The sequence below is a fragment of the Ursus americanus genome, chromosome 2 (genome assembly GCF_024610735.1).
Source record: "Ursus americanus isolate L20-20 chromosome 2, mUrsAme1.1.p, whole genome shotgun sequence".
In the NCBI taxonomy this organism is placed as follows: domain Eukaryota; kingdom Metazoa; phylum Chordata; class Mammalia; order Carnivora; family Ursidae; genus Ursus; species Ursus americanus.
This window is the reverse complement of record NC_142128.1, coordinates 98120396-98134029: the sequence shown is the minus strand read 5'-3', so window position 1 is coordinate 98134029 and position 13634 is coordinate 98120396. Positions and strand designations below refer to the sequence as shown.

At 43.6% G+C, this 13634-nt stretch overlaps 1 protein-coding gene across 6 annotated transcripts in view; it reads right to left on the bottom strand.

The window, feature by feature from the left end:
• ILDR2 (immunoglobulin like domain containing receptor 2) overlaps positions 1–13634 on the bottom strand; it is a 62371-nt gene that overhangs the window by 38673 nt on the left and 10064 nt on the right. For all 6 annotated transcript variants that reach the window (XM_087859132.1, XM_087859133.1, XM_087859135.1 and 3 more), the window contains exons 2-3: positions 7300–7632; positions 6256–6375 (exon numbers count right to left, since the gene is read on the bottom strand). In XM_087859132.1, coding sequence (XP_087715258.1) covers positions 6256–6375; positions 7300–7632 — 453 coding nt within the window. The remainder of the gene's footprint in view (positions 1–6255; positions 6376–7299; positions 7633–13634) is intronic.

Here is a 13634-nt window from a genome sequence, read left to right as displayed (position 1 = left end):
CCTCTGAAAGAAGCATCCACAGTGATTTGTAGATGGTTCAGATGTCTGGGAAAGGGAGGGTGGGGTGATGCTCCGTGGGGGAGGTATGCAATCCAGGCAAAAACAACTATGCCTTTGAAGTAAGGGCCTAGGTCAACGGTTATAGGCAGTTTGCCTAAGAAATAAAGTGAAATACTAAAGCAAATCTGAGACAAGTAAAAACTATCACCCATGACCTCAAGCAGCAATCACGATTTTTAAAACATGGCTTATGGGGCACCTAGGTGGCTCAGTAGGTCAACCCTCCGACTCTTGATTTCGACTCAGGTCATGATCTCAGGGTGGTGAGATCAAGGCCCACATCAGTTTCTGGGCTGCACAAGGAGCCTGCTTAAGATTCTCTCTCTCTCTCTCCCTGGGGCGCCTGGGTGGCTCAGTCGCTAAGCATCTGCCTTCGGCTCAGGGCGTGATCCCAGAGTCCTGGGATCGAGCCCCACATCAGGCTCCTCCACTGGGAGCCTGCTTCTTCCTCTCCCACTCCCCCTGCCTGTGTTCCCTCTCTCGCTGGCTGTCTCTCTCTCTGTCAAATAAATAAATAAAATCTTTAAAAAAAAAAAAAAAAGATTCTCTCTCTCCCTTTCCCTCTGCCCCTCTTTCCCCACCCCCTCTCCACCTGTGCTCACACTCTAAATAAATAAATAAGTAAATAGATAAATAAGGCTTATGCAGAGGAGCATTCTATAGTTTCTTAATATAGACTGGTCACGTGGTATCACGGAAAGAGATGAGGCTAGGAATCAAGACATTTGGATTGAATCATCATCACTGTTTCTTTACAGGGATAATTGTTATAAAACCTGAACAGTAATTTCTTCATTGGGAAGATGAGGAAAATAATGCCTGCTCTCCTACCTTACATGGTTCTTACAGAAAAAACTTGAACTACAACAATTGAACTACGAATTATTATCAGTATACATTAACATGAATAGCAGACATAGTAATGGTATCACTTTGGTGGACATTTATTGCTTTTTTTTTTTTTTTTTTTTTTATCTCACATCCGTTCTTCCTCTTTTTGTAAGAGTGCCCCAATTTCCTTTGGGGAAATTATTCTTCTCCATATCTTGGTGGACTAGCCACCAAGAGCCCTTGATCTCCCAAGGCTAAGCAGTGGACACCTGTCCAAACTAGGCCAATTGGGCTCTTCCGCCTGAGACTGATTCTTGAGTGGAAAAATGAAATTAAAAAAAAAACAGTTAAATTGATTTTTTTTCTGGCTATGGAGTCCTAAAGACATTGTCTATTCGTTCTTGCTACGTAGGCCCTAGAGCATCTCTGGCACAGCAGTTCATCAAAACCTTTTTACTTTTTTCCTGGGGAAATACAAAATAACAGCAGAAGTGACCCATGTCACTGCCAGACCTGGCCCCTAAAAAGTCCCACATGATCTTTCTCACTCTTTCTGAGTGGCTGGGAGCAAATGTCTCCAGCACAGCTGAGCCAAACAATGGAGAAACTTAGACCCCCTACTCCACCACCTGGAAGGGAGCTACCCAGGTGAGCCTCCTAACCATATCTGACTAGGACAAGAGGAAGTAATAGGTTTCTACTGTAGAAAGTCACTGAGACTTGGGGGGCGTTTTTACAGAAGCTAACAAGTGTTACCCTAGCACACTATCCTTTTCAAAAAGAGACCGATTTTCCATCCTTCCTTTCAATTATGATACCCTTCCAACAAATTATTTTCCTGCTGAAGTTAGCCATGTCCAATTCTGTTGCTTCCAACCACAGACCTTGATGGACCTATCACCAGTAATCATTTAAATGGCCAGATAAAGAATTAATGATCATGAGATTAAACCATGTTATCTCCCTTGAGACTGTAGACATTTATTGTACTGACATTTATAAGTCAACAAATACATACTTAGCACTGACTAACATTTAAGAGGCATAAAACATTTGTTACAGACTCTACCCATTTATCATCTCAAAAAACATTCACACCAGCCTCTTTATACTAGACACTCTGCTAGGCATTACAGATATAAAGACAAATGAGCATTAGTCCTTTACTCTGAAGAGCACACGGTCCAGTGCTACGGAGAAGCCTCCAGCGTTGTGGGAGAAATCAAGACACGTACATATGCAGTACCAGTGTCATCACTCACATGAAGTAAACTAGAAGACTGATAGGTTCTGTCCTTGGCCCTTTCCACTTTATATAATCTTCCTGGGTGACTCATCCATTCTCTCATGACTCTATCACTCAGGATTCTCGAATCTATTATCTCTGATCCTCGCTTCTCCACTGGGTTCCAGACCTACATTTCTAGTTGTCGGCAGGACATCCCTACCTTGGGGTCCCACAGGCCTCCCATATTCAACATGTCAAGGACCAAAGTCATTCTCCTGCCTCCCCAACCTGTTTTCCAACCTGCATCCTCTCTTAGTCGATGGAACAGCTGGCTACCCAGGTAGCTAGAAATCATGGAGTCCTTTGGACTCATCCCTCTCTCTCATTTCTTTTTTTTTTTTTTTATTAGTCACCAAGATCCATCACTTCCATCTCAGGAATGTTTCTGTGTTGTCACTTCTCAATCCACTGCTCTGGTTCAGAATCTCATAGGCTTCCACCCACACTGCGGCAGCAGCCCCACAGCCCATCCCTCTGTTCTAGCATCCCTTTTGCATTGTCTACTCTGCTGCTAATTATTGTTTTGACCCTGAGATCTCACTTCATTCCTCTGTTGGTATTTCTTTACTGGTTCCCCAAAGTCTTAGTCTGACATATAAGTTACTTCACAATCTTGTTCTGTCAACTTTTTCCATCTTCACCTTTGTGAATATGATGAAAAAAAAATAAATTCTTAACTTTGCCTCTAATGTAGCCCTTTCACTCACCTTTCCTCACTAATTGGCCATCTGAAATTCCAACCAGTTTTCTTTTTCTTTTTAATAATAATATTTTTTTATTATATTATGTCACCAGACAGTACATCCCTGGTTTTTGATGCAAAGTTCCATGATTCATTACTTGCGTATAACACCCAGTGCACCATGCAACATGTGCCCTCCTTACTACCCATCACCGGCCTATCCCATTCCCCCACCCCCCACCCCCCTGAAGCCCTCAGTTTCCAACCAGTTTTCTGCTCCCCACTTTGTGATCATCTCCAAGAACAGCGATGCTCAGCTCCTTCCAGGCACCAACAATAGTTTCTTTTCATTCTTGTGGGATTAGTCCTTTTAACCCTGACCTACAGCAAAAGATCGCAGTCTATTCTCTCTGGCTTCCTTGTGAGTGAGCACACACCCTATACATTCTTGTGACCAACCTGTAACCCCTTCTATCTCTGTCATGAGCACTGAGGTCCTGGTAGTACCTTTTCAAGGTGGTCACATCCCTCATGTTCGTCTACTTTTCAATCTCAAAATTTTAAAATTGAAATGAAGCTCAAAAGTAACCTAAACACCTTTTCCTATACATAAATGTCTCATTTATAACAACACTTAAGATCTTCCCACCTTCCTGGGACAAAGAAGTCACTACTCCTGAGAATACTTATTCCATCTTTAGACGTCCCCCGTTGTTAACAGTTATTTCTTCATACTGAGATGGACTTCTGCTCCTTGTAACCGCTGCTCTTGGTTCCAGTTCCACCCAGTCACACAGGCACAGTAAGTTTTCAGTCCCTCTTCTATACAATTTCAACTGGAGATACTTCCCGTGCTCCCTTTCCCAAGCCCTCCTTCAACGAGATCAAACCTTCCCAGCTCCTCCAACATTTCCTAATGTAAAATTCAATGACTGAATCAGTGACTCATGGAGGTTGCAATTAGCAAACTGTGCACCCAGTTATATGCCCCCTGAGGTCTTCATCTCCTTGACGTTAACCTCAGACATCAGATTTCTCTCTTGGTCTCACATAAAAGGAATACCTAACAATTAGGCCTGTAGGATGTAACAACCAAAGCATTAGAATTTTAAAAACTGTGACCATATTTTGAAACATTCTATAAAGGGTGTCAAGACAAAGAAGACTCAGAATTTTGCATCTGGGAAGTAAATAACAGTACTTCCTGTGTCCAGAAAATTCTCGTCGATTTCAAACTAACTTCTTTAAATAAATAACACAATTCGTGTTGTCCTAAAAAGTTTACATGGCAGATATATCGTACTCTGGACGTTTCTAATTAATGTGGAACACGGCGGAATGACGTGTTTCTCCTCCCGAAGAACTCTAGCATGGATCTGCCTATCTCACAGGTACGCTTCTTCTACTGTGATGGGTTGACCTGCAGCCTCCCCAGTCTTCCTTTACCATTCTTACCGTTCTTTCTGGAGTGACACTGATTTCTGCTCTTCATCTTTTCTCCCATCCTCGGTGACCATTTTCATCTGAGCCTTTCTTTTACCCACCTCTCAGTGTCCTCAGGACACTATCTTCCCCCAAGTGACTATATGTTTTGACCCAGGGGAATGCCCTTCCCATACCTCAGCACATCCTCAGATGACAAGGCTTCCACTCTACTCATTTTCCCACATTGGCAGAATTGGGGACAAATTATTTAAAGTGGTTTTTACCTGGCCTCCTTTTCCTTCACAGGCAATTACTTCTCTGCAAATGGCTGCACTGGCCAAATAATTGTGTCCACAATTAGCTAATTGCGGGCTCAATGAGCCACTTGTTCCTTCAAACTTGGCCGTTAGAGTTGTGTGATTGGGCAGAAATTTATCTTTTTTATTCCCTTCTGATTTACAGAGTCGCAGCAGATCCCCAATCTGATTTCCCTGCATTCTTTCACAATGTCAATATAAGCGTTTTCACTTTTTTACCTCCTTTTGTATATCTGTCATACTTCCCATTCTTTTACAATCACAGGAGCTATGGTTTATGTATTAGACCCAAGGTATATGTATTTGAATTAAGTCAACCCTCTAATAAGGGTTAATTATGATTAATTAAAGGGTTAATCATTAATAAATAATTACCTTAATCCATTGTATAAATCATAAAAGTTAGGCAGCAGAACAGTTGATTTGCCAAAGGCACACAGTCACAATAGAGAAAACTAAAAATCCTATATAGCAAATTCCATTTTCTCCCTGGGCCCTGAGTTTACCACATGGGGTAAAAATTAACCTTCAACCTTATTTGCCTTTAAAAGAAAGCACGTTAGGGGCGCCTGGGTGGCACAGCGGTTAAGCGTCTGCCTTCGGCTCAGGGCGTGATCCCAGTGTTATGGGATCGAGCCCCACGTCAGGCTCCTCCGCTATGAGCCTGCTTCTTCCTCTCCCACTCCCCCTGCTTGTGTTCCCTCTCTCGCTGGTTGTCTCTATCAAATAAATAAATAAAATCTTTAAAAAAAAAATAAAAAAAAAATAAAAGAAAGCACGTTAAACATTCCTCCAAATTGTTATCACCTGGCTTCTTGGAAACTACAAAAAATGTCATTTCATCTAAAAAATGGCCTCAAGTGTTTACCTTTTCTCCTACAATTAGTTTTCTTAATTTCTGTATATTTTATCCTAATTTTCTTGTTCAACCAACATTTATAGAACATGAAATATGTGCTCAATTTTCAGTTTCATACAAGGAGGTCATTTCCACTGACACTCCATTCCTCCACTAAAGAGGACAAGTAGCCAAAAATAATGTATTTTCCTTTATGAAGAAATTAATATTAATAAGGATTAGATATATTTGTTTTGAGAATGACTCAGACGCTTTCAGGTTTCAAGGCAGTTGCCTCCCAATTAAGCCCTAGTAGGCTCTCCAATAGCTCTTTCCATCAGGCATGTTTTATCATTAAACTCTCCAGTTTACAGCCGCCCTTCCTCATGACTGTCTTAAGTGTAGTAACTGAATGGGAAAAGATTCCTGACATCTTGGGAGATCCCCACTCACCCATGGATTCTTATCTCTCAGTTGTCTCTACTCTGGCATTTCCTTCAACGCTTAGCACACAAAAAGATAAGTAAAGCATTAGAACAGAGAGGAATCAGGGTTAAAGGTACACAAGTGGAAAGGAGGGGAAAAAACCAACCCTGAGAAAGCAGAAGCGACACTCAGAACAGTGCCAGAAGGGGCCTCCAAGAAACAAGACACAACAAATATGGCTGCCGCTCATGAAGAGCATATTCTAAAGCCAGTTTGTGCACAAGAAATAAAGTCTGTGTACGCAAGCTGCTGGAACACGCAGGGAAGTGAGGAGAGGGAACAGTGCAAGCAGTCTAAGATATCAATGCTGCTGATGGTTTTCACTTACCCAATACCAGCAGTTCCGCCAAGTCCTCGTTTTTGCCTTCCAGGTCATCAGGGGTGGTGATAATACAGTAATAGAGTCCGCTGTCTCCCCACATGAGTTTTCCGATTTGAAGATCTGCATCTGTTATCATAAAGAGAAGTGCCCGTTCCTAAAACTTCCCCCTGAAAGGAAAACACTGGACAAGGGAGGGTGAAAGGGGGCCCTTCTGGAAGGAATGTCTGCCATGTTCTACTTCTCCACCTAGATGGTGGTTGACAAGAGGTTTGCTTTATTTTAAACAAACAAATACACAAACAAACAAAAAACCAATAGCAAACACTAGCATCCCTAAGGTGAAAGACTTAGGGCATCCCCAGAAACTGGTCTAGTTCTAGTCCAGTTTTGGGAATAGAAGACTGCTTTCAACTAACCAGGTCTGCAGAAGCCCTTGAAAGCCAGACACATTCCAGAATTACTCTGGACTCCTGGAAATGAGCTGGCTTCACAGGAGTTCCTCAAAATTCAAGTGATCAAATAGATCAGGTCAGACTTGTGGGCCCTTTTCTTGCCCAATGACTTAGGGAGCAGAAGAAAGGGTAGAACTGATACAGAACCACCTGGGGCTTGGGCCAAGGCATCCATCTGGCTCTGCAGTGTGTGCTTACATCCTTTCTCCCAGCAGAGGAACTTCTTAGGGAAGTCTGCTTTCTGAGTTTGGGAAAAGGCCATAGAGGCTGATGTTAAGGCATATTTGAGAACATTCTTCGACTAGAACCTATTTCAATTCAGTTCTGATAACAAGCTCCTCAGACTAGAGGTCAGGTTTGAGAAAGACCATTTCCAAAGCTCATCTCAGTGTCTGTTCTAGATATTATACCCTTCACCCTTTCTCCCCTCACTGTCCCATGGGGGCACTGTCCCGTGCTAGGCTTCTGGATGCTTCCATTTCCCATAAAATCAAAATCTTGAGGGGTTGCAAGGCGGAGAGGCTGACATCCCCTTGTGTTTGGGGCAGCGGAACTAATCTCCCTCCTATTCCTGGATTCAAAGCAGCGGTATCATTACCATGCACAATCGTGATCTCTCTGCCCCTGTAGAACTCTCCCAGGGTGACAGTCGAGCCCTGTTTTGAAGCTACCACTCGAACAGTCCTCCTGCTGTCTAAACAATCCAAGTAGGGGTCCCATTCCAGATTTCTTTTGCTGAGAGACTGGGCCCGGGGAGAGGACATGCCCAAGGATTCCCCCATGCGATCCTGGCAGTAGGACTTGAACTTCCATTGCACGACTGCAGGCTGATGGGAGGATGTGGAGAAGTGGCAGCGAAGCACAGTGGGCTGAAAGAGCATGGCCACCTTCTTCTTGTCAAGCACTGTGACTTGAAGGCCATCTGCCATGGCTGCAAAACAGAATGAATATATGCAAATGGTATCCACATTCTGGATCCCACCTCACACCACACAGTCACATCTTTCCAGTTCACCTCCCTAACCTGTCCCTTCCCTCTTTCTCCGTCACAGTTAATGGCATCAATATCCACCTGGTTGTGTTGTCCAGAAATCTGCCTTCACTCCCAATATCCAGTCACTAAGCCATATCCACTTGATCTCTCTCCATCTCTTTTTTTTAAAGTTTTTATTTATTTGAGAGAGAGAAAGAGAGAGCATGAGCACAAGCAGGGGAAGGGGCAGAGGGAGAGGGAGAAGCAGACTCCCCACTGAACAGGGAGCCTGACCTGGGGCTCAATCCCCTGAGATCATGGCCTGAGCCAAAATCAAACACTTAACTGACTGAGCCACTCAGGCACCCTTCTACTTGATCTCTTAACATCGTTAATCTTTCTTCCCTTCTCTTTGACTTCATTACCGTTGCTTTTGTTGGTGCCTCTTCATTTCTTGCTTATATTACAATAATCTCTTGTCTGGTCTCCCCACTTACAGTTGCCCATATGCCATTCATTCTCCTTGCTATATAATTCAGATGATCTTTCTAGATCTAACTGCTATGGCTCTCCTTCTCAAAACCCTTCCCTCAACCTCCATAGCCTTCAGGATAGAACCCAAAGTTCCTGGAAAGGCGAGGAAGGTGCTCCATCACCTAATCCCTCTTACCTCCTCAGCTTCACTTCTGGTGGCATTTCTATTTGAGCACCAAGGATAACCAAGCAAGTAACAGGTTCCCCAAGTGGGACTTGCTATCTCACACCTCTAGATCTTTGCACATGGTACTCCTAGTTTCTGGAATGCTTCTTTCCTCGGGAAACTCTTTTCCACCTTTCAAAGCTCAGGTTAAAGGCTTTCTGTAGGCCTTCTCGGACCCTCAATTCGTTAGTCTCTTCCTCCTTTGTGCCATCAGAACCCCAGCATCTTCTAGACATTTCTTATAATTACTTTGCAAATATTTATTTTCATGCTTGTCACCCCTAACAAACTTGTAAGAAACATGACTTATCTTGCTGTCCCAGCTTGTGAAGCCCATAAGTACTCGACAAATATTTGATAAATAAAGACCGTGGAGCTGGAAAGTATGACTTCAGGAGAAAGTGACTTCCCTTCCAGCTGATAACCAAGCAAAGGGGACAGAGATGAAGGGAAAACGAAAGCTTTAAGAGAAATGGAGATTTTCAGATCAAAAGCACTAGACTAAGTTCAAAAGCTTTGAAGGGTAATAAAAAAAAAAGTGAGAAAAAAAAAAAAGCCAGAAAGTAGATGAGAAGTTGAAGTGATGAAAAGATCCAACCTGCGGCCAAGAAAGAGGGAAATTTCAGTGAATGGCAGACCAGGGGGCTGTTTGAGAGGTGAAAGGTCTCTATTAAGTCGAGATCTAGAAATTCCAAGCAAAGAGAACTTAACTTTCTCAGTTGAATGGGAGAGTCAAGAGTTTCTAGCTTAATCTGACATTAGAAGCAGAAACAGAATGATGATGAGAGGCAGAAAAAAGGAATATGAATAGAAAGGCATGATAAAAAGGTTCTGAATTAAATCCAGGAGGCTGCCGAGTCAGCTTCAGCAAGCTTGAGACAGAAAGTTTCACCTTAGAATTACAGTGGACTTGAGACACACAAGGAAAGACTAGTTTCCACGGGGCGCCTTCCATCCTTTATGACTGCCAGTGTTCAAAATGACATCCTGCAAGCACACTCACTCTCATGGTGCAAACACACATTTATTTATGAATGTCTCCTATGGAAGCCCCCTCGACAAGGACAAAATACCACATTTGTGCTCATGTCTTCTGATTTCCAGACCAGTGTCTCTCCATTATGAAAAACTAGGTTCTAATTCTTCTGGGGAGAAAACAGTTTCTGCATTCTGTGGAATGAGGAAGTGCGAGTATTTGAGATTTACCAAATCTTAGTGTTTTGAACCTACCAAGTACTACGGAATAAATGAAGGAATGCATGCACAAATGAATGGCTCTTACTATGGGAATTTCTAGGATTTTGTAGAGAAAACCAGTTAAATGTGTCATCGATAGCATGGTATAGTAAAATAGCATTGGGATCAAATAGATAGGGGCTTTGAATCCCATCTGGCCATCCACTAGCAATGAGGCCTTACCGAAGCCTCTTAAGCAGCCCTCCCTTACAAAATGAGCCTCATAATCCTTACTCACAGGGTTGTTAACAAACAACCGGCAGGGAGAAGACTCTAGAGGTGAGCACTGTGACCAGGACCAGTACTGGTAGATCTCAAACACTAATCCTCCCTCCCGCTTCCTGCCTTTTCTCTCACCTCCCACACTGAGGCTCCTGAATCTCCATGGATATTCACCACCAATAGGTTTGATTACAGCCAGAATGTGTAGATCAGCCCCAACGAGGGGTAAATAATTCCTCTCTGGAAGCTCACGGAAGAATCTCAACTTCTAGGCTCCATAGTTTCCACCCCCCCACCCCCAAATATTGATGCGGCTCATTCCACTACTCCTTAGCTCACAGAGCTGGATTGGGAAAAGAAATTTCTTTACAGTTTCTCCTTAAATTCTATTGCCTTAATTCTTAACTTTGCAATTCTTCTCCAAATCCTTATTCACGCTCCAATTTGCCAGGTAACAAAAGTGGGACAGAGGTGAAGGGACTTTAATTAGCAATGGTTGGGGCTGGATAACCAATCACAGGCATTGCTCCCAGTACAACGCTTTGTCCTGGACCACACCACCTTTCTTCTCTGCTACCTATTCAAGCTACACGTGGGAAATCACATCTCCTGGACTTTGTAGGATAAATAAAATCAGCAAAGGAGGCAAGTGCTAAATAAAAGTGTTGTAGGGTTTTCTGTTCGTTTTGTTTCGTTGGGGTTTTTTTTTTTTTTTTAACAGAGAGTTAAGTGTGGGGTTTTGTTCATTAGGTGATTACTAAGAATAACCTCCTCCTCACGTCTGTTCTCTGTTAATGAGATGAGTCACTTGAGCAAGTCACTGGACTCCCTTAATATTTTTTAAGGGGGGGGGGCAGCAAAGGGAGAGGGAGAGAGAGAACCTCAAGCAGGCTCCACACCCAGCATGGAACCCGATGTGGGGCTGGATCTCACAACCCTGAGCTAATGACCTGAGCCGAAATCAAGAGTTGGACACTTGACTGACTGAGCCACCCAGGCGCCTTTGGACTCTCCTAGTTATTCACAGAGGTTAGCTGGTTCTCAGCTTATTCCATGACATACAAGATAAATCCATGTCCCAAAGAATTAAGGAATACAGTGTCAGAAACATCTGCCTTTTTATAACATGAGAGTTAAAGTATGGATTTTGGAGAGAGTCCTAAATTAGAATCCAAGCTCTACCACTTCCTAGCTGCAGGAGCTCAGGCAAATTTCCCAACTCATGAATTTCAGTTTCCTCACTGGTAAATATGTCCTCCCTGGTACATAATAATCGTAACTACCTGATGGAACTGACTGAGGGTCAAATGAAATTTTAAACGAAGCACTTAGGATGATATGGTATATAGTAAACACTCAGCAAATGTAGCGATTGCTGCTGCTGTCAAGAAGAGTCTGTTGACTTCTGTGAAGCTATGAAGGTGCTGGGAGATGCTGAGTGTGTATAGTGCAGAATGGGCAAAGCTGAACAGGAATGCCAGAACAGGTATAATTAGGAGTTCAACAGTGATGGTGCCTGGGCAGGCACATCACGGCGCAGACACACACGCACCTCCTGGAAATCAGAAAATGAAGGGCAACCACGCGCGTACGTGTGCAGGTGTAATGGGAATCCTGGGACTCTAAGCTAGGGATAAATCTGGACAACTGGAGAGGACAGGACCAGAAATTTCAAGGAAAGGCCAGTTCCTTTAAGGAAGGTCTAGAGTTAGAGAGAAAGCTGAAAATGCCAGTCTCTGCTTTAGCTCTCTAAACTTCAAACTGTAGGATGAATGCCACCCAGTTCTTGTGCCTGCCCTGGCCATGACTCTTAGGACCCCCACTCCCATTGGGGGGTGGGATCTAGAATTGCTCTTCTGGCCCTAACCCTGAATTCCAGGTGAGGGCTTTGATTCCTTACACCCCTAAGCAGCATCTCTTTCGCTTAACCTATGTTTATCGTGGACTCTTTCCTCCTGATTTTCAAACCATTTGCCCAAGTGGAACTGAGGGCTTCCTCTGAGCTCCAGCCTGTTTGCTTGGGCCATGATACCAGCCCCTTCGCCAGAGGATTTGGTATTGTTTCCTATATCCCTTACACACGACTGAACCAAATCTGAAACTGATGTGGCTAACTTCAAAAATACCTCTTCATGGGACCTCCACTCCTACCTCCAGATCAGGCCCCTCAGAGATGGTACATAATTGGGGTGAAAACTAAGATGGACAAGCCCGCACGCACGCTGAGATCTGGCCTGGAACACCCAACCTCTGGTTCCCACTTCCAAGAGATCTGCCCTGGGGTAAGGTTAGTGTCCTGAGCTTTGGTCCTACCTCCTACAGAGTTTTTCCGATTTCACCACTTGTCAGACGCCAAAACCTAGTACTTCTTATGCTGCAGTCTATAGAGGCTAGTAAGAATATTTTTGTATGCCAGGTAAACAAAAACGTTCAGCCTCTTTGTGGTGTTCATCTGTGTATTGATCTAAGGAATCTTATCCATTCCCACGGTTCCAACTATCATTGTGTCTCAGACCCTTAACTCTCTGAAGCCTCATCTGCATGTTTTAGCGGATACTTCAAATTCAACGTCTAACCCCATTCATGATCTCTTTTCCCACTCCTTGCTTATAAAGCAATCCTTCCTCTCCCCCAGCTCCTTTGCCAGTATACCCCCATCCTCTCACCTCAGATAGAAATTGTTGCTTTGATGATTTCCTCTCTGTCCCCGAATACATTTGGTTGGTCACTAAATCTCAACATCTCTCAAATTTGACCCTTCTTTATTTCCACTGCCACCTCCTTAAATTAGGTTTCTATTCCTTCTACTAGGTATTAATTAGGAAATGCTCACTATGTGTCAGAAATTGCGTTAAGCATTATTCATGTAGTATCGTCATGAATTTTTTCAAAAAATTCTATAAAGTCGGTATTACTATCATACTCATTTCACAGATTAAGAACTTGAATCCCAGGGAATGTATGTATCTTCCCTATGATCTCAGGGTTAGCAAGTGACAGTCAGCTATGAACCCAGGCTGACTGGCTGCAAAGCTCTTAACCATCACTTTGCATAGGCCTTCATTCCTTCTCAGTTTTATTATAGCCTCCTAAGTGGCCTCTGTACTTCCGGCCCAACATACTCTCCACACTTTTCATCTAGAGTTGTTTAAAAAAAACAAAACAGGGGCGCCTGGGTGGCACAGCGGTTAAGCGTCTGCCTTCGGCTCAGGGCGTGATTCCGGCGTTATGGGATCGAGCCCCACATCAGGCTCCTCCGCTGGGAGCCTGCTTCTTCCTCTCCCACTCCCCCTGCTTGTGTTCCCTCTCTCGCTGGCTGTCTCTATCTCTGTCAAATAAATAAATAAAATCTTTAAAACAAAACAAAACAAAACAAAAACCTAATCATGTCCATCCCGTGCTTTAAGGCCTCCGTTGATTCCCCATTCCTTCCAGGACAAGACCTGAATGCCTAGACATGGCATATACGGTCATCCCTGTGATTTGGCCCCAAGCACACTCCAAATATACGAAAATAGTTTTCATTCTTTTTTTTTTTTTTTTAAAGATTTTATTTATTTATTTGACAGAGAGAGACAGCCAGCGAGAGAGGGAACACAAGCAGGGGGAGTGGGAGAGGAAGAAGCAGGCTCCTAGCGGAGGAGCCTGATGTGGGGCTCGATCCCATAACGCCAGGATCACGCCCTGAGCCAAAGGCAGACGCTTAACCGCTGTGCCACCCAGGCGCCCCCTAGTTTTCATTCTTTAACTATCAATCTGCTCTTCCTTTCCCCCAGGGAAACACGGAGCATGTAACTGAAGG